Source organism: Myotis yumanensis, unplaced genomic scaffold, assembly GCF_028538775.1.
Source record: "Myotis yumanensis isolate MYYU_CA2020_CCGP unplaced genomic scaffold, mMyoYum1.0.hap1 SCAF_13, whole genome shotgun sequence".
NCBI classification, from domain to species: Eukaryota; Metazoa; Chordata; class Mammalia; order Chiroptera; family Vespertilionidae; genus Myotis; species Myotis yumanensis.
Genome location: NW_027223764.1, coordinates 58,646,069 through 58,666,958, shown reverse-complemented (window position 1 = coordinate 58,666,958; position 20,890 = coordinate 58,646,069). Strand labels below are relative to the sequence as shown.

The 20,890-nt window shown below is 41.3% G+C and overlaps 1 protein-coding gene across 6 annotated transcripts in view; it reads left to right on the top strand.

Moving 5' to 3' along the window:
• Positions 1-15,136, top strand: part of BMPR1A (bone morphogenetic protein receptor type 1A) — a 188,147-nt gene extending 173,011 nt beyond the window's left edge. For all 6 annotated transcript variants that reach the window (XM_070433202.1, XM_070433207.1, XM_070433206.1 and 3 more), the window contains 5 exons: positions 9,046-9,238; positions 10,455-10,752; positions 12,167-12,342; positions 13,758-13,888; positions 13,975-15,136. In XM_070433202.1, the coding sequence (XP_070289303.1) occupies positions 9,046-9,238; positions 10,455-10,752; positions 12,167-12,342; positions 13,758-13,888; positions 13,975-14,100 (924 nt within the window). In that variant the 3' untranslated portion in view covers positions 14,101-15,136. The remainder of the gene's footprint in view (positions 1-9,045; positions 9,239-10,454; positions 10,753-12,166; positions 12,343-13,757; positions 13,889-13,974) is intronic.
• The last annotated feature ends 5,754 nt before the right edge of the window (positions 15,137-20,890 follow it).

Below are 20,890 nucleotides of genomic sequence, written 5' to 3'. Positions count from 1 at the left end.
TTTAATATGGAAATATAAAGGACCAAAAGAGCCAAAACAACTTTGACAAAGAAGAACAAACAGGATTCACGGCCTGATTTCTGGACTTAGTGTAAAGCCATGTAACCACCATGGTGCTGCGTAAAGATAAGGAGTGGGGAGTGTTGGTGAATGGCATGGAGAGCCCGGAAGTGGACATGCACATATGTAACCAACTGATTTGGGTGCCAGAGTAATTCAGTGGGAGAAAGACCGTCTGTGCAACATGGTACAGGAAAAATTTGGCATCTGTTTGCTGTAAAGTGAATCTCAATCTTTACCTTACTCCATACACAAAATTACCTTGAAATGGATCATAGACCTAAATGCAAAAGTTGAAGTATAAAACCTTTACAAGAAAATGTTTCAGAAAATCATTGTGACCCTGGAGTTGAGCACAGATTTCTTAGGAAATCAAAAGGCATGAAGCAGTTTTTAAGATGATAAATTGGGCTTTCTCAAAATGTAAGACTTGTCTTATTTAGAAGACACTGTTAAGAAAATTAAAAAACAAATCACAAATTTGTGTTGCAGAATATATAAAGCACTTTTACAACTCAGTAATAAGACAAACAATTTCATTTTTTTTAATGGACAAAAGAGTTGAATAGACACTTCTCCAGAAAAGATATGAGAATGGCAAATAAGCATATGAAAGGATAGCATCATTGGGGAAATGCAAACTAGCACAACAAGATGCTACTGCACATCCACAAATATGGCCAAGACTGTGGATGTCAACTGGCAGTCTCACATTGCTGATTAAAATGCAAAATAGAAATATCCACAGGGATTAAAAATGGCAACAGAACAAAAACCAAGATGGTGGCATAGGTAAACACCGGAAATTGCTGCCTCGCACAACCACTTCAAAAATACAAATAAAAGACAAAACAGACATCATCCAGAACCACAGAAAGGCTGGCTGAGTGGAAATTGTACAACTAGAAGGAAAGAGAAAAGCACACTGAGACTCAGAGGAGGTGCGGAAGTAAAGTGCAGAGGTACGGAGTTGCACGCAGAAAGGGGTGGCAACTGAGGACACGGTTGTCTTTTTCAATCCGGAGGGAGTCTCAACTCCAGGTCCGGGCGAGTCTCTGGGGACCCAGACTCATACGGGAGAAACTAGACTGTCTGGCATCAGTCAGAACTCGAGGGTAGCTTTCTCTCAGAGGTGCTTGCAGCGATTACTGGGGGACACTGAGACGCGGGGCCTCTTAGGGCAGGCCTGAGGATCAGCCATAGCTGTTTGCTCCGCCCTGTTGATTCCCTGAGACCCCGCCCCACCCAAGCTGTGCGCAGAGGCTTTTACATATGAAAGGCCTGGCCCTTTGCAATCTGAAAATTACCTAACAAACTGCAGCTGGGTCAGAGAGACCCAGAACTTCCAAAAGAAGGCCCAAGGCCCCACAGCAGCTTGCATTGCTTCACAGCTGGGCCTCATCTGGGCACCTCCAAATCCCAAACAAAGAAGAGGAATCTGCAGCTCTCTCTGTAGTTCCTGCTGGGTAGCCTCAGGCAGAGGCTAAATTAGCACCTCCTTAGAGATCCAAGAGCCAGTGGTCAGAGTGGGACCATCCAGATTACAACTCCTCAGATCCATAAGGGAAACACTCAGGGGGCAGACTCAGTGAGCACCAAAGCCCCTTTGAAGCAAGTCTTGCCCCAGAAGGGTGTCTCCAGCACAGAAGTTCTCCCACTGTAGACACAGCTGATTCTCACAACCAGTTGGCCTGGAGGTCAATTCCTCCCAGTGATACCTACAACAATCAAGGCTCAACTACAACAAGACTGTGCACAGAGCCCACAAAGGGGTGCACCAAGAGTGTCCACCTCAGGTAATTGAGGAGGCTGAGCCACTGGGCCCTATAGGACACCTAGCACAGAAAGCCACTTTATCAACACAGGGAAGCATAAAAAATGCGGAGACAAAGAAATAGGTCACAAATGACAGAAATGGAGGAAAGCAAACTACTGGATATAGAGTTCAAAACCAAACTTATAAGGTTTTTCAAGAATTTTCTAGAAATTGCCTATAAATTTAGTGAGACCCTCAAGAAATCTAGTGAGATCCTCAAGGATATGAACAAGGACCAACTAGAAATTAAGCATACACTGACTGAAATAAAGAATATTATACAGAGATCCAACAGCAGACTAGAGGATCCCAAGAATCAAGTCAAAGATTTGAAATACGAAGAAGCAAAAATCACCCAACCAGAAAAACAAAAAGAAAAAAGAATCCAAAATATGAAGATAGTGTAAGGAGCCTCTGGGACAACTTCAAGCGTACCAACATCCGAATTATGGGGGTGCCAGAAGACAGAGAGAGCAAGATATTGAAAACCTATTTGAAGAAACAATGACAGAAAACTTCCCCTACCTGGTGAAAGAAATAGACTTACAAGTCCAGGAAGTGCAGAGAACCCCAAACAAAAGGAATCCAAAGAGGACCACACCAAGTCACATCATAATTAAAATGCCAAGAGCAAAAGACAGAGAGAATCTTAAAAGTAGCAAGAGAAAGAAAGTCAGTTATCTACAAGGGAGTACCCATATGACTGTCAGCTGATTTCTCAACAGAAACTTTGCAGGCCAGAAGGGAGTGGCAAGAAATATTCAAAGTGATGAATAGCAAGAACCTACAACCTAGATTACTTTACCCAGCAAAGCTATCATTCAGAATTGAAAGTCAGAGAAAGCGCTTCACAGATAAGAAAAAGCTAAAGGAGTTCATCACCACCAAACCAGTATTATATGAAATGCTGAAAGGTATCCTTTAAGAAGAGGAAGAAGAAGAAAAAGGTAAAGATACAAATTATGAACAACAAATACACATCTATCAACAAGTGAATCTAAAAATCAAGTGAATAAATAATCTGATGAACAGAATAGACTGGTGAATATAATAGAATCAGGGGCATAGAAAGGGAGTGGACTGACTATTCTCAGGGCGGGGGCGGAAAGTGGTGTGGGGGGTGCAGGAAGAGACTGGACAAAAATCGTACACCTATTGATGAGGACGGTGGGGTGGGAACCGGGTGGAGGGGAGCTGTGGGGGGGGAAAGAGGAACAACTGTAATAATCTGAACAATAAAAGATTTAATTTTTTAAAAAATGGCAACAGAATAGGAGGATGCTACGCAGACATTCTCCCAGGAACAAGCTGGAATTACAACTGAAATATGGAAAGGCTTCCTGAATAATTAATGGAAAACTCGCAGGAAAGAACCCTGATACCCAAGGACCGAAGGTGGAGACACATAGAGACTGGTAGAAGGGGCAGAGGCGAGAAAGGGCTGGCTGGGCACCCACAGTCGGCAACTGAAGTCCCGGAGAGTTATCTCAGTTGTGGGGAGTTGCCACTGAGAACTCTGGGATCTAACCCCCAAGCTAGGCTCCCCAGCAGAGAACACCAGAACTGAATAGGGTACCCAAGTGACATCTATCTGTGAAAAGCAGTGGGGTGCTGTCTGCCAGGGAGTGGCAGGTGAAAGTTCAGGAACCCTTTTAAAGGGCCAATGCACAAAAATTCCCTGTGAAGCCACCCACCTTGTGCTCTGGCAGAGGCAGGGTGAAGTGGACTGGAGCTGTGAGAGCAGAACCCAGGCCTGGGGACTCGGGGGATAGAGCTCAGAATGCAGACACCCCAAGTTTCCTGTGCTGAGTCATTCCTTCATGCAGCAGAGGACATCTTTCCCACAGAGACATCTGCCTTGCCTCGGGGGAAGACAGTTGACCCACCCTGTTGGAAAACACCTTGCCCTGAGGCCACTTGAAGAGATTAAAAATAACAATTCGTCTCCAGGCAGGCAGAAACAACTGCCCCACCCTGTTGAAAAAAAACTGTTGCCACACCTGAGGACGATTGCCTGGGGCAATTCAAGTCGGAATCCTATTAGTCTGTAGACAGAGGCTGTCTCTGGAAGCTTTGAGTCTTTGCCTGATCCAATTAGTCAGAAACAGCCTTTAATACTCTCCTGCACTAGAGATTGAGAGATGTAGAGGATCTACCTAATACATAATCACAAACCCAAACAGACAACCAAAATGAGGAAACAAAGAAACAATCCCCAAATGAAAGAACTAGTGAATTCTCTAGAACAGTGGTTCTCAACCTTCTGTCCCTTTAAATACAGTTCCTCATGTTGTGACCCAACCATAAAATTATTTTCGTTGCTACTTCATAACTGCAATGTTGCTACTGTTATGAATCATAATGTAAATATCTGATATGCAGGATGGTCTTAGGTGACCCCTGTGAAAGGGTCGTTCGACCACCAAAGGGGTCACGACCCACAGATTGAGAATTGCTGCTCTAGAAGAAGAGATAAATGAAGCAGAGATAAGAAATTTATCTGAAACAGAGTTCAGAGTAATGATGTTAAAAATGCTCAACAGTATGAAAAAGATGTAGTAACTATGAAAAAAGAACAGTCTGAGATAAAGAATGACATAACACAAATAAACACATTGGAAGGAATATACAGCAGATTAGGGGAAGCTGAGGATCAAATCAGTGAATTAGAAGACATAGTTGAAAATATCACTCAATTAGAGAACCAAAAGAAAAAAAATTAATAAACAGGCAGACAGCTTAAGGGAGCTGTGGGACAATGTGAAACATAACAATATTAGAATAGTAGGTGTGCCAGAAAAGGGAGAAAGGAATAGAGAAGGTGTTTGATGAAATAATGGTAGAAAACTTCCCTAACCTGGTAAAGGAAAAAGTCACACAAGTTCAGGAGGCACAGAGAACCCCAAGAGGAACCCAAACAGACCCACCACAGAGAACCCCAAACAAGAGGAACCCAAACAGACCCACGCCCAGACACATCATAATTAAAATGCCAAAAATTAAAGACAGAGAATCTTAAAGGCAGCAAGAGAAAAGCAAACTGTTACCTACAAAGGAGTTCCTATAAGGCTGACACCTGATTTCCCATCAGAAACTCTACAGGCCAGAAGGGAATGGCATGAAGTACTCAAGATAATGGAAAGCAAGGATCTGAGACCAAGATTACTATATCCAGCAAGGCTATCATTCAAAATAGACGGTCAAATAAAGAGCTTCTCAGACAAAAAGAAAAAAAAAAAAAGGCTATAGGAATTCATCACCCTCAAGCCAGCATTATAAGAAATGCTAAAGGGATTGTCAAGAAGAAGAAACAGAGAGAAACCTAGCCATACAGAACTAAAATGGATATAAATAAGTACCTCTCAATAATAACCCTAAATGTAAATGGATTAAATGCTCTAATCAAAAGTTGTAGGGTAGCTGAATGGATACAAAAACATGACCAACTATATGCTATCTACAAGAGACCCACCTCAAAACACAGGACACACAGGATGAAAGTGAAGAGATGGAAAAAAATTTTACATGCAAATGGAAAAGAAAAAAAAGCTGGAGTAACAATACTCATATCCGACAAAATAGACTTTAAAGCATCATGCTACACGAAATAAGCCAGTCGGAGAAAGATAAATATCATATGATCTCACTCATTTGTGGAATATAATGAACAACATAAACTAATAAACAAAAATAGAGCTAGAGGGGAAAAACATATTCTAGAATATAATAGAAGTAATCCTGTTATTTGCAGACTTTTAATATTTCCTACGTTTGTGATATCATACTATGTTAGTACAGTTTTGGTAATATTATTATATTTAAAATTCTTTTACTGAAATATTAATGTTTATTGTATGTAATATTATATGTAAGATCATTTTTCTTGCCCTAGCCAGTTTGGCTCAGTGGATTGAGCATCGCTCTGTGGACTAAAGGATTCCAGGTTTGATTCCGGTCAAGGGCACATGCCCAGGTTGCGGATTCAATCGTTAATCAATGATTCTCTCTCATCATTGATGTTTCTTTCTTTCCCTCTTCCTTCCTCTCTGAAATTAATAAATATATATATATATTTTTAAAAATATCATTTTTCTTGAATAATTGGTGTTTATTGCATGTAACATTATCATATTTAAAATCATTTTTCTTGGGAAGAAGAAGAAAAAGGTAAAGATACAAATTATGAACAACAAATATGCATCTATCAACAAATGAATCTAAGAATCAAGTGAATAAATAACCTGATGTACAGAATGAACTGGTGACTATAATGAATCAGGGACATAGAAAGGGAATGGACTGACTATTCTTGGGGGGGAAAGGGGAATGGGAGATTCGGGAAGAGACTGGACAAAAATCATGCACCTATGGATGAACTCAGTGGGTGGGGAGTGAGGGTGGAGGGTGGGGTGGGAGCTGGAAGGAGGGGAGTTATGGGGGGAAAAAAGAGGAACAAATGTAATAATCTGAACAATAAAGATAAAAAAAAAAATAAAATAAAAGTATATCTCAGAACCTAAAAAAAAAAAAAAAAATCATTTTTCTTGAAATTAAAAAAAAACCATACACACCAAAAAATACAAAAAAATAAAGCAATAAAAAAGAAATTGTCACACACACACAAAAAAGATATCCACAGCCTTCACATAGCGGGGCCTGGTTGCATCTTCAGCTCATTCTACTATAAGGACAATGTTTTCTTATGTATAATTAGAGGCCTGGTGCACGAAATTCGTGAAAGAATAGGCCTTCCTTCCCACGGCTGCCGGCACCAGCTTCCCTCTGGCACCCGGGCCCCGGGCTTCCCTGGCAGCCCTGGCTTTGTCCAGAAGGATGTCTGGTCTAATTAGCATATTACGCTTTTATTATTATAAATGGTTATGTTTGAAGAGAACTGTTTTGTGTACAGTGTGGCCAGCACACTGGAATAATAAACCATAACTGTGTACCTTTTATTTCTAAAAAAAAAAAAAAATGCAAAATGGTGCAACCACTTTGGGAGTTTGACAGTTGACTGAAAACTTAAGCACTCACTTTCTACACTAGTGAAGCAGTCCTTCTGCTAAATATTTGCCAAAGAGCTATATAGACACGCCCAGACCTGAATGTGAATGTTTATAGCAGCTTTGTTCATAGTAGATAGACATTTTAAACAGCCCAAAAGTTCATCAGTTGGTAAGTGAATAGTAAGTGGTGATACATTCAGAGGAGACTGCCTCATCAGTGAGAAGGAACAAGCCACTGGCCCAGGCGGCAGCATAAATGGGTTCGAGAGCAGCGTGTTCTGGGGATGATGGAGGCACAGAGGCATACACGCTGCAGGTTTCCATTGTGCAGTTTTCAGAAAGGCAGGGCTGTGGAGATGGGAAGCAAATCAGCAATGCCGGGGGCGGGAGGGAAAGGGAGATTGACTTTAAAGAGAAAAGAAGGATATGTTCTCTTAATTGTGGTGTTGGTGGTTACATGACTCTATGCATTTGTAAAGCGCAGTTCTCAAAAAGAGTGAATTTTGTTGTGTATGTTATACGTCAGTAATCCTGACTTCTGAAAAAATTACAAAAGGATCTGTAATAAAATGATACATAGAGTAAGTTAGTTCAGGTATTCACAAAATTTGGTCCATTTTTAAGTACAGTCTACACTGGACCTTAGTGTTCTGTTTAACTTAGAGTGACCACGAATGGTAGCAATTAACATACTACTTTCAAGAAATATTAATGAGCCCTAACCAGTTTGGCTTAGTGGATAGTCGTCGGCCTGCGGACTGAAGGGTCCCAGGTTTGATTCCGGTCAAGGGCATGTACCTTGGTTGCAGGCATATACCCAGTAGAGGGTGTGCAGGAGGCAGCTGATCGATGTTTCTCTCTCATTGATGTTTCTAACTCTCTATCCTTCTCCCTTCCTCTCTGTAAAAAATCAATAAAATATATATATTTTTTAAAAGATATTAATGAAAGCACTTAGTGTGTTCTCAGAAACTACCTATGTCCTGTGAGCAGGGTGGGATGGAACTCAAACAGATATATAAGATAAACAATAAGAAACTATAATTGTGATGAGTGCGGCAACTGAGAAGTGTATGTGTGCTATGTAGATGTTAAACAAAAGAGCAGCACTTACCAGTGAAGGAAGCTGCACGTGCACAAAGCTCTGAGACGGGAATGAGGTTGAGTAATTCTAAAAGTTGAAATGGATAAACTGACAGTGGAGACAGACTCAGGGATACAGAGAACAGACTGGCAGTCTCAGAGGGGAGGGGGTTGGAGGCTGGGTGAGAAGGGTGAAGGGATTAAGTAAAGAAAAAAAGAGAGTCATGGACACGGACAACAGTATGGTGATTACCAGAGAGAAAGCGGGGGTAGAAAAGGGTAAAGGGGGGTAAATGGTGGTGGAAGGAAACTTTACTTGGGGTGGTGAACACAAAATACAATATACAGATGATGTATTGTAGAATTGTGCACCTGAAACCTGTATAATTTTATTAACCAATGTCACCCCCATAAATTCAGTAAGAAAAAAAAGAATGATAGCAGTTAAAGGGAAAAATAAATAAAAGTAACAGTTGAAATGGAAGGGGTGAGGATGATGTGAATACAGGGAATGATGAATCAGACTATGTCCATCTGAGAGACTGAGCTGAAGACTTTTAACTGTCATTTAGATTTCACTGCATAATAAACCACCCCAAAGAGTAACGGCTTGAAGCAGCAAACATGTCTTCTTTCTCCCGATCCAGTGGGTCTGCTGGCACTTTTCTCCTGGCCACGCTCAGCTAGAGTGAGGCGGTGTGGTGTGTGCGCGTGCCGTGTCAGCACAGCACTGCTCATGCTCCAGAGCTCCTAGAACCGCAGGAAATTCAGGGCTGCCCGCAGGGCATCATTTCTCTAGTTCTGTTTCCCAGGGCCAGTCATGCGGCCAGCGCAGAGTCTGAAGGAGATCACCCAGAGGCTTATGTGCACAGGGAAGGCAATTAATTTGAACTTTTTTGTAAACAGTTTGTGATATCAGAATATATTGCTTATTGTGTCATCTTCTTTTAAATACATTTTAATGTTTAATACTGGAGTTGATTATATACCATCTTTTTTGATGGGAGGAACTATCAGACCACTTTCTCAGTCTTAATAGGTTCTTTTCATCAAGAACTCAAAACATTTTTTTTAATGAAGGTTCAGCGAACTATTGCCAAACAGATTCAGATGGTTCGGCAAGTTGGTAAAGGTCGATATGGAGAAGTGTGGATGGGTAAATGGCGTGGTGAGAAGGTGGCAGTCAAAGTGTTCTTTACCACTGAAGAAGCTAGCTGGTTTCGTGAGACGGAGATCTACCAGACAGTGCTGATGCGCCATGAAAACATACTCGGTGGGTACACATTCTTTCAGCCAATTCCATATTCTGACGGGGTTAGTGGGGTGCAGGCTCTGAGAGTTCTAAATGCTAACTAGCCACTATATTTACTACGCTGCTGAGGAAACAACAAAGAATTTCAAAGTAATGCCAGCTTATTGGACTAACTCATATCTAACAAAAACCAAGTGTTTTATAGCTAAATTTAAGCAATTTTCTAGGGTAACTATATATGCCTTTTGTAAGCTAAGCCACCACCACCACCATATGATGTAGCTTAGTAGGCTTCTCCCTCCCCACCCCACAACCCCATTTACACAACAGCAGAGTCATTCAGGTGTTTTTAGCTTTCCCGGCCTTTCTTTCCAGCTACTATATCATTTCCCTTCGTGTAGACAGTGCATAGTATATTGCCAAGAGTATAGTAGGCACTTACAGTAGTTTCCTGAGGTCATCATAACAAATTACCACAAATGGCGGCTTAAAACAACAGGCACTCCTTCCCTCTTAGCTTTGGAGGCCTAAGGTTTAAATCCAGGTGTTGGCAGGGCCATGCTTCCTGAAGGCTCTGAAGAAACGACCCTTCCTTGCTTCTTTCTATGTCTGGTGACACCAGCGGTCCATACTCTCGGCTGGGAGACGGCACTCCTGCTTCCTGTATGTCTGTGTCCACATTTCACTCTCACAAGGACACTAGTCATTGATTTACCACCCTAACCTAGTATGACCTCATTTGGATTTGATTACATCTCAAATAAGGTCGAATTTACAGGCACCAGGTGGACATGAGTTTGGGGGCAGGGCACTACTCAGCACTTTTGCCGACCTTTTTCTGAAGGGAGAGAGGACAGGAAAGGGGCCAGCATTATGGACCTGCTCGTCAGAGAGCTGGCGGGTGTGAGGAGGCATTGATGGGCATGTGGAATTGGCTCGTTGAACATTTTTAACTTAATTTTAGTGTGTCCACTTTTCAATTTGAAATTGAGAGTCCTTTCCATGTGTCTTCTTTATAGGTTTTTCATGTTCAGAGAGTCATGTAGATGATAACGCCCCCAGGTTATTATACGATATGTGATTTTCTTAGTCATACTATTATCATTTTCAGGATGATCATTAATATTATTGTAAATGTATTGCAGAAGTGTAGAGTTATATGTATCATGACCCTGGGAGCCTTCATTACTCTCCATGCCACCTCTGATAACTAACCTTGAAACTCACCCACGACCAGGTTTTATAGCCGCAGACATTAAAGGCACCGGCTCCTGGACGCAGCTGTATCTGATCACCGATTACCATGAGCACGGATCTCTCTATGACTTCCTGAAGTGTACGACGCTGGACACCAGGGCCCTGCTCAAGCTGGCGTACTCAGCTGCCTGTGGTCTGTGCCACCTGCACACGGAGATTTACGGCACCCAAGGGAAGCCCGCAATTGCTCATCGAGACCTAAAGAGCAAAAACATTCTCATTAAGAAAAATGGAAGTTGTTGTATTGCTGACCTGGGCCTTGCAGTTAAGTTCAATAGGTAAGTGGTCTTTGCCTACTCTTTGGAATTCTATTAATCTCTAGAAGTATTTGCATGTTGGTATTTAGGACAGTGGAATTCCAAGGATGTGTTTGTGCTCACATAACTATATGATTGGGGTTTTGTCCTGGTTGGTTTTGTTTACAAAATTACATTCTACTCTACATAATTTTTTATTTCCTGTTTTTTATTGTCTTAGACGTTCTTCTATTTTAGTTTATGTAGATCTACTTCATTCTTTTTCATAGTGTTGCTGCCATTTTTCCAAACCTAACTTATTTCATGACCCGACTCACAGGCATTAAAGTTGCCTATGGTTTGTCTCTATTTAAAAATACTTTAATGAACATTGTATTTTATCGATATATATTAATCCTTGCACATTTATACAAGTACTTCGTCATGATGGGTTCCTTAGAAGGGCTAGACGAAGGGCATGTGTGTATTAAATTGAGGCATATTGCACGTTATCCCTTCAGAGAGCCTGCATCAGTTTACACTCCCCCACCTGGAGTAGACATGCCGTTTCTCATCACAACTTGCTACAGTGGGGCCTTGACTTAATTCGTTCCTAGACCGAGCTCCTTAAGGAGCTCGTTAAGGAGCTTGTTAACTCAAATTACTCTGTCAACTCAATGCAAAAATTCGGTCGAGAGACAGCTGGTATCTCAAAAAACTCAATCGCGCTCCCTGGCACTATAGAGGTTAATCTCTGCTTCGTAGTAGTTTCCAGAACTGGGGACCTAAACAGAAAGCATTCATGTCTTCCAGCTCTAAAATTTACCTCACAAATTGAAAACCCAGTGAGCGTCACTTATTACATCAGTGTGACTATGTAGGCACGGCTGCACCCGCCCGCATTGGCTGGACCTATAAGAAAGGAAATGTAACCCTGTGTCACAGGAGAATGGACAGGCAAATAACTCTTCTCAGTTTCCCTTCACCTCCGCCTGCTCTGGGACACAATTACCCACCATGTTAGCTTACGTTCGGTATTGACCTTTTTCTTTGAGAGACACCACACTTGTTTGGTGACAAAACTACCTGTACTCATGCAAGGTATCTTGTCTTTATCCAGCTTGATAGCAACTTCATGCTTAGCTTTCAGTGCACACGTGGTAGTAAGCTTGTGAAGAGTCCTGCTCTAGACTCTGCTGGGGAAGGTCTAGAATTGGTATCATATATTTACAGGGTATATTACTTTTATAAACTCTGAAAGATGTTAAATTTAAAAATATATTTGGCCTCAATAGTTTCTGATAAAAGAATGTGGAGTTTTAGAAAGATAGATAGATTTTTATTATTTATTTAGGGAGAGGGGGAGAGTCTGACTTTTATAAAATACAACAAAAATGGAAGAAAAAGTATTTTGTTCTTAACCATCAATCTGGATATCATCTGCCTCCTGTCTCAGCGACACAAATGAAGTGGATGTGCCCTTGAACGCCAGAGTGGGCACCCGGCGGTACATGGCCCCGGAAGTGCTGGACGAGAGCCTCAACAAGAACCACTTCCAGCCCTACATCATGGCAGACATCTACAGCTTCGGTCTGATCATCTGGGAGATGGCTCGGCGCTGCATCACAGGGGGTAGGAGTGGTGGGGGTGTTTCCCGTTAGGTTTGCATCCTCCTCATTCAGAAAGTAACCGCTCCTGTTATATAGTTGAGATGTCAGGGATCCCCTGGACCACTCCCATGGTCTGTAATGTCACTGGAAGGACCCACATAGTTGTCCTCACAGCTAACATCTAGTCTAGTGAAAGGATATAGAGAAAAATCAGCAAAGAGAAAAGGTGCCAGGGGCAAAGTTCAGAGGAAATCAGACAGCAGCCTCCAAAGGCCTCTCCCAGGGAAGCCACACAGGATGCACTGAATTCCTCCAGCATGTGATGTGAGAAATGCTGCTACCTGCGAAGTAGTTAGAGACTTAGTTCTCAGCAGTTTTATTGGCAGCTGGTCAGGTAGGCGCCCTCTGCCTAGCATGTTCCAAAATTCCATACGCAGAGCGAGAACAGGTGCTCAGCACCAACCCTGCTGTCTGCACAAATAGTCCAGGCCCCATGCACCGCTCTCAACACTTAGGGAGCTGCCTGCCTGCAAGTTCCCAGACACCAGCACGACAGCCCTGCAGGCCAGCCTTTCCCAGGATGGCTGTCTAAGGCCTACTGGGTTTTCTCTTTGCTACATATCAGGCTGTCTTTCTGCTGCACTTATTATTAGTAGGAACAATGTAGAGAAACAAATAATTAGGTTAACATTAGGTAAGTGAGTGTTCCCCTTGCTTTTTTTTTTTTTTTTTTTTTTTTTAATATTGTTATGTCCGTAGCTATGATGGGGGTCCTGGTAGGCATAGGGGAAATAATCCTATATAATAAAAGGCCAGCCACCATAAACATAACAACCAAAACAACCAGAGACCAGAACCACCACGGCCCCTCGCCGGGCTGACCCCACCCCCAAGCAAGCAGTTAGGGGCGATCAGGCAGGCAGGCAGAGTGGTTGGGGGTGATCAGGCAGGCAGACCAGTGGTTAGGGGTGATTGGGGAGGCCCAGGCCAGCCAGCCATCACACCCCACGCCTGCTGCTTGCAGAGAGAGGCCACTGGTGGCCGGGGTGGGGAGGGGGGATAGCGCTGCACAGATGGCAAGCAGTGGCAGCGATGGGGGTGGGGCCAGCTGCCTGCAGCCGGGGGAAGGAAAGCCTTGATAGGCCCTAATCTCAGGCCAGGCCTAGGGACCCTACCCGAGGGGTCCTGGATTGTGAAAGGGTGCAGGCTGGGCTGAGGGACCCCCTCTGAGTGCACAAATTGTCGTGCACCGGGCCTCTCTAGTTAGACATAAAAAAAAAGAACAACATACATTTACTATTAAAAGTGAATGACCCACTCTGTTTTTCTTCCTTATGTAGGAGTCAGTTTTAGCTCCATAGTTTAGTACGAGGCGCTGAGTAGATTCGTATATTTTGTCCGGCCACCATTGTTGTGCCCGCTGTTTCCTCTCTGCAGGAATAGTAGAGGAGTACCAACTGCCATATTACAACATGGTGCCCAGTGACCCATCGTATGAAGATATGCGTGAGGTTGTGTGTGTCAAACGTTTGCGGCCAATTGTGTCTAATAGATGGAACAGTGATGAGGTACGTGGAACCCAGTCCCCTGAGGGAGGGATGATGAGTGTGGCCAAACATGTTCACCTGCTCCCTGCATTCTGTTTGCTTGTCAGTGTCTTCGAGCAGTGCTGAAGCTGATGTCAGAATGCTGGGCCCACAACCCGGCCTCCAGACTCACGGCTCTGCGGATCAAGAAGACGCTGGCAAAGATGGTTGAATCCCAAGATGTAAAGATTTGACAGTGAAGCAATCCTGAGGAGAAACTCCAGACTGCGCTCGACCGATTTCTCCAGGGCGCGGTGGGAGTAGAGTGGGATAAGGAGCTTGCGCGGTTTGCAGGCTCTGACCTCCCCTTACCCTCACAGGCTGCCCTGGGCACCTTCCATGCTCTGCAGAGTATGAGCTGGGGACTCCAGAACTTCACTCTTTACCTACGGACAGCTTTACTCTAAGTGTGGTTTCTGATGCCTTTTTAAATCGGGTTTTTATGAACTACATCGAGACTTCAGTCCTGATGGGTGAGTCTCCAGTCAAACTCTGGGTGCTGAATGACCTGCTCGTACAAGGGTGCTTTCTGTGAAAGCCTAAGAAGATCAGTGAATTCAGCAGAATCGGAGGAATGTGTCCTTGCTTCCTGCCTGAGGAAGCGCATTGATTTGTACTCGACCTTTGTAAACAGCCTATGGATTATCATCTGTTTAGGATGCTGCGTAGTTTATGAGAAGTAGTTTGTCAGGCATTGATAATGGTGTGTGTACACACACATGCTTGCCAGGATTTCTCTGCTGCCATCGAATTACAAGAAAATATGACTTATGACCACCAAGGAAGATATTAGAGGCTGTTGGTTTTGTGCTTTAAAAATGCATGATCTGACCAAGATTCGCCAATCACATAAAAGCCATTTACCTTGAAAGTGAGCTAGCTTCTCCACCAACTTTATTTTTAACATAAAAGTTGATGTAAAGGCCAAAAAAGCTTAAAGTGCCTGAAAATTTCGACTGTTTTTCTCCTACCACCATCTTTCCTGTTTTTGGTAATTACTATTTTGCCATAGAAAGCATCCTGTCCAAAGTTGGACCTTCCAACGCCATGGTCTTGTGAGAAAACACTTCTTGTTGAAGTGAGTTACTGATGACTGCGTTTGATAGCGATGCTAAGTGCCTATAACCAGGTTCTGTATTCTTTATTCTAGTAATGTTTAAAAGGGAAGTTATTTATATTTTGTGTGTAATACGCTTTATTTGCAAAATACATGCTCCTTTTACAACCATATTTTTTATATGTACATGCATCTATACTGTTGTAGAAACCAGCTCACGTGTACCTCACACCTCATCCTTAAGGGAAAAAATAAAAGAATCAGAAGAAAATGTTATAAAGTAGAACCACATATGAATTTTAGAACTAATACACTCAAAATAGTATATTAAACCCAAGAGTTTGTTCATTTCAGGCACAGACTTTCATTAAGATAATATCCTCTCGACTTTTCCATTGTGAAAGGGCCCTCTCATTAGAAATTTCTATTTCAGAGATGATACAAGTTCATTAACAGCTGTTTTAGACATTTGAATCATTTGAGATTTCTGGTTTTATGATTTCTGTTCTGTAACTTGTGAAGACAGTGAAGAATCCGGCACGGAGTTCACTGGTCAGTGGCGACGTCTGTACCGTGTAGCTGCTCCTCCAGAAACGCTGCGTGTGCGATGGATTCACTTACACGTTTTGTACTTCTGTAATGCGTTTGACATATCAATGCCTTAGTCTGATAAAACAACTCCTAGGCGCAGAAAGTAAGATAGTTTTCTTTGAATAGAGCATAAAATAAATGTGATTATATTACAACATGGTCAAAACACTTTAGAGGGGGGACAGCAGAGCATGATTCCATTCATTACCAAAAATTTGACTGGCCCTGAAGAGTGAAACTTTAATATACTGACATCAAATTTCACAAACTTAAAATTTGCTTTAATAGTTTTGACTGAATTTAATAATTTTCATCTAAGATAATTTAATTTTGAAATGTTCATCAAGGTGAGTTTACATGTTGGTAGGTAGTACCAAATAACTTGCTCCTTCAGAATGTTTCCCATCTCTTAACAGTGAGATTCATAGATATTTTTATCTAAATTTCCACGCATTTAAGAATACTTACTAGCTTGGATCTACTTAAACTAAGGTTAACCTTGATTTATTTTTATTTGACAAACTATAAATCTTCAAAATCATTTGTCATCTTAATAGTAAAGAAGATACATAAGAAAAGGCAAGCACTATTCTTAGAAATGTTAAAATAGTATGTGGATGCAAAACATTACAGATAGTGTGTAAGTACAAGCCCATCATAATTAATTTTTTTAATTAAATTGATTATTAAAAGTGATAGCAAGAATTAATGTTAGAGACTTGTTTCTAGTATAACATGTTTTTTAAAAAGCAGATGATGACTTATTTGAAATTTTAAAGTTAAAAAATGTTCCATGAAACTTCTTTCCTTCTTACTTTTACTCTTAAATTTCTAAGTTCATCCAGTAAGTGAAATATTTAAAGAGGAAGGAAGTATGATATAGTACCATAGTTAATAATTTGAAAAACCCTAGAAACCATTATTTGGTCTCACAGTTGAGCATTTTAAAAACATGTGGCTCCTGTCTGTCATCCTTTTAAATAATTAAAATAAAAACAAAACTCCAAAGGTACCAGAATATAACAGAAGTTAATCTTCAGTTATCTAGAGATAACTGTAAACATCTCTGGAATTAAAGGCACATTAGGATAGATTTCAATGTCTTTATTCTAAGCTTTCTCTGTGCTTTTTTGTTGAACAAGTTTCTGAAATATAAAATTGGAATCTAATTTTCTGGAAATAGTTTCACAAAAAAATATTTCAATCAACAATTCATGTTGCCTTTTCAATGTCCAGATTTATTTCTAAACTTAGAAAGTGACTTATTTTTGAAAATTATTTTCCTAGAATGTGCCAAATTATTTACTAAAAAAAAAAAATAGCACCCTTTACCCCAGATTTTTTGCTTATGTTTAAAACAAAAATGCAATACAATTTTTAAAGAATTATGCATCTCTAAGTTAGCACAAATTCAACTTTTATATTGAATAATTTATTCCAGGGAATATTTTATAAATTCAAGTCATATTTCACTTCATACATGTTGTTTTGAAATGTTTCTAAGTATCTAAAATAATTTCAACAGCAGAAATATGCATTTTTTTAAAAGCATTGTTGCAGCTCTTGTACTGTTTAAAAGTGGTGATATTTATTATTTGCTTAGGTCAGATGTTAAAATACCAGTTCTTGCCTCAGAGCTGTTAAGAGAATCACAGTGAAAATTGCAGACAACCAACGCTCATAGAAACAGAGTAAGTCTGGCAGCATTGGTGCGGCCACTGTGAGATTGTCCCAGAGGGAGAGTCTGTAAACACTGCTTTTGCAAAGGATTGACTGGGGTGTGATTGTAGATTGTGCTCTGTACTATGCTTTCAGTAGAATTATTTAAGCCCTTGTAGTGACTGTTGTCCCTGTCCGTTTAAAAATTAAAATGCAGTATATATTGTATAAAATGAAAATACCATTATAGCTTAATTAGGGAAGTTGTATATAGACATTGAAACAAGAGTTAAGCAGTTTTATTACACAATTGTAAAACACCAAAAATATAGATTCATCTTTGGTATGTAACACACTACATTTATTTTGTCAGCATCTGCTTTAAAAGGCGCCTTATTAAGTTTACCATTAATTGCTGTGTTCTATATAGAGATTACGTCCAGTGTATCATTTTTAAGTAAATAACCTTATTTTAGTATACTTCAGTGATGTGTTTTGTGATGCTCTGCTCAGATTGTATTGTATATCAGAATGCATGTCTGGTGAGCTTTCATAAAAAGTAAGTTAGTGAACATACACATGTCCCTGAGGTGTGCACTTCAGCGACCAGAAAGCGGGTGGGAGCAGGGGCAGGTAAGTGCCCAGACAACCAGACCCTCCGTCCTTCGTGTAGAGAGAAGGGCCATAAACCTATTACAATAAAGGTGGTTTTTCTTTTAAAAATATTTTTTCTAGTTATAAGAATATGTACTTATTGCAGAAATTTTGGAAAACATAGGAAAGAATAAAAAAGCAAATAAAATCATTCAAAATTCTATTGCCAGATGTTACCACTATTTACATTTGAATGTTTCCAATGTTTTTCTGCTGCATACTTTTCTCCAATATTAAGATCATAGTGTGTCACTATGTAGCCATTGAAAGCATAACTTTTTTTTAAAAAATGACCATGCAATATTCCATCAAATAGATTGAATATTTTTTTTAATTCCCCATTCAATATTTGGGTTACTTTCCATTGTTTTAAAAAATATAACCAACCAATGCATTGAACATCATTAAACAGGAATCTTTGTATATTTTCTTAGGTTACCTTTCTAAAAATGGGCCTAGTAGATAAGAACTTTTAAAAGATTGTGCCTGGAGGATTTCTCATTGACGCTCCTGCTGGCCCTGGAGAGGGCCATCGGCTGCTTCCCTCCAGCTGAGCATGGCTGGTCCCAGGTCCTGTGACTGCCTCCTGGCACTGGGAGAGGTGTGGACTCTGGTGGCTCTGGGAGCACAGCCTAGAGACCGCCCAGTGGCATGGGCACTGTTCTGATCATGAGGACTTCAATCCCGGGAGCTCAGGGTGTGAGCAGAAACGGGCAGGTTGCCCTGAGGCTGGGAGTCAGGGCGAGGAAACTTATTCAAGTGCACAGACAGGGCTGTGCACAGTATTTCAGTGGAAGCAGAGAGCAGGGCAGAAAGGTGAATCCTTTCAGGTAGGAACTGTCATTCTCAAGTTTCGATGGAATATGTGTGACCTACCTACCCCTCCTTTGAACCTTCTCTTCCTGATCTTTGTCCAGTCACTCTGATTGAGTGTCCCATGCACCCTTGAAGGGACGTTCAGGGCTACCAGATGCCCCAGGGCTCCCTACAGCCACCTCACCACCCAGATCCTAAACTGCATGCAGGGAACCTGAAATGTTAGCAATATTTCAAAGTCAAGCCCTAGTTGGTTTGGCTCAGTAAATAAAGCCTGCAGACGGAAGGGTCCTGGGTTCGATCTCGGTCAAGGGCACATGCTTGGGTTGCAGGCTCAATCCCCAGTGGGGGGCGTGCAGGAGGCAGCTGATACAGTGATTCTCATCATTGGTGTTTCTATCCCTCTCCCTTCCTCTCTGAAATCAATAAAGATACATTTTTTTTAAAAGTCAATATAAAATGCTGATATTTTCAAACTAGTTTTTTTTTTTTTTTTTTTAGGGGGAAGCCATTTTATAAAACCAATTTTGAATCAGTTGAAGCAATCTGTTCCCTTTTCTCTGTTCACTACACTGAAACATTATAGAAAGAATTGAAAGGCTGTGGTACACTTGTGGGAGGCACTTCAAACACTTAAAAAGCAGTTTTTATCATTTGATGCGGTCCTCCGGGGCTAGTGTTTTGGCTGGAGCTAGAATCCAACGCTGAGGGCACTGCCCCACGATCTCCCAGCACCGCATGGCCAGTGAGAATGGATGTGTTCAGTGCAGTGCTTGGGGTGTAACTTAGTTTCTCATTCACGAAGCAGAATTTTCCTTTTTGAAATTTAAACTTGCATGTCTACATATTTCCATTCTGCTAGTACTAATTAGGTTCTTTTTCACCTTTTCTTGGATCTGGAAACTTTCCTTCCGTTGTTTATGTCCTCCCTCTTACTTTCCTCCTTCTGGAACTACCATTAGACAAATACTAGGTCTCCCGGATGTTTCTTCCAAATTTCCTAGCATGTCCCTCTTATGTTATATCCTACCTGCTGTTCACCCATCTACTGAGGTGTGTGTATTTTTTAAACAATCAAATTTTATTTTAACTATTTTGAGATAATTTCAAACTTCCAGAAAAGTTGGAAAGTGGTTTAAAAAATGCCATTTACCCTTCACCCAGATTCATAAACTTACATTTTTGCGACAACTGCTCATTTTGTATGTGTATGTACAGGAAGTACAAAGGCTCCTGGAGTTTGTGGTCACATGCTTTTTTCTCAACTACTTGGAGTACATTGCAGAGCTCATGCCTCTGTCCCTAAGTACTTCAGGGATATTCTATTATACAACCAATTATCAAAAGCAGGAAAGTTAACGTCGATACCATGACACTACCTGCAATACCATAATCTGCCGACCTACTCAAGTTTTGCCAGGTGTTTTCATAAAAGCCATGAGCGCACATTTTCCAGTCCCACAGTCTGGCTAGGATCTTGCATTTAGTTGTCATATCTCCTTACTCCCCTTCAATCTGAACCAGTTGTCCAGCTCTTGACTTTTGTGATACTGACATTCTCTGGAGTAAAGGCCAGTGAGGGGTGGACAGGATGTTTGTGTGTTTCTGAGGGCATTTCACCAGCATGGGACTCATGAGTTTTTATTCTATTCATGGGTCATATAGAGTTGCTAGGTCGTTATTGGCTTTGATGTTCAAATTGACCCAGACTTGGCTATTGGGAGTTCATCACACTGGCTCCTGAGCTCTTTGACATGTGCCCATTATTTTTTGTTTTTACTGATTTCAACGAGGAAGTGAGAGGAACAGAGTTAGAAACATTGATGAGAGAGAAACATCAATGGGCTGCTTCCTACATGTCCCTTACTGGGGATTGAGCCCGAAACTTGGGCATGTGCCCTGACCGGGAGTTTAACCGTAACCCCCTGGTTCATGGATGACACTCACCCACTGAGCCACGCCGGCCTTTTTGGCACATGATGATGTTCCAGGCTCAGCTGCTATTTTTCTTACTCTAGTCAGCCCTCTGTCTAAGGCATTCCGGTTCCCTTTAAGGGAGATATTTGGAGACCAGAATCTGGGTGGCAAATAAAATTTATCTTTACAATTTTCTCTCTTGTTTCTAAAGATTTATATGTTCCAAAAACTTCAGTTTGGTGAGTTTTGGGCCTTGTTCCTGATCCTAATTTTCCACAAGTGTTTGGCAC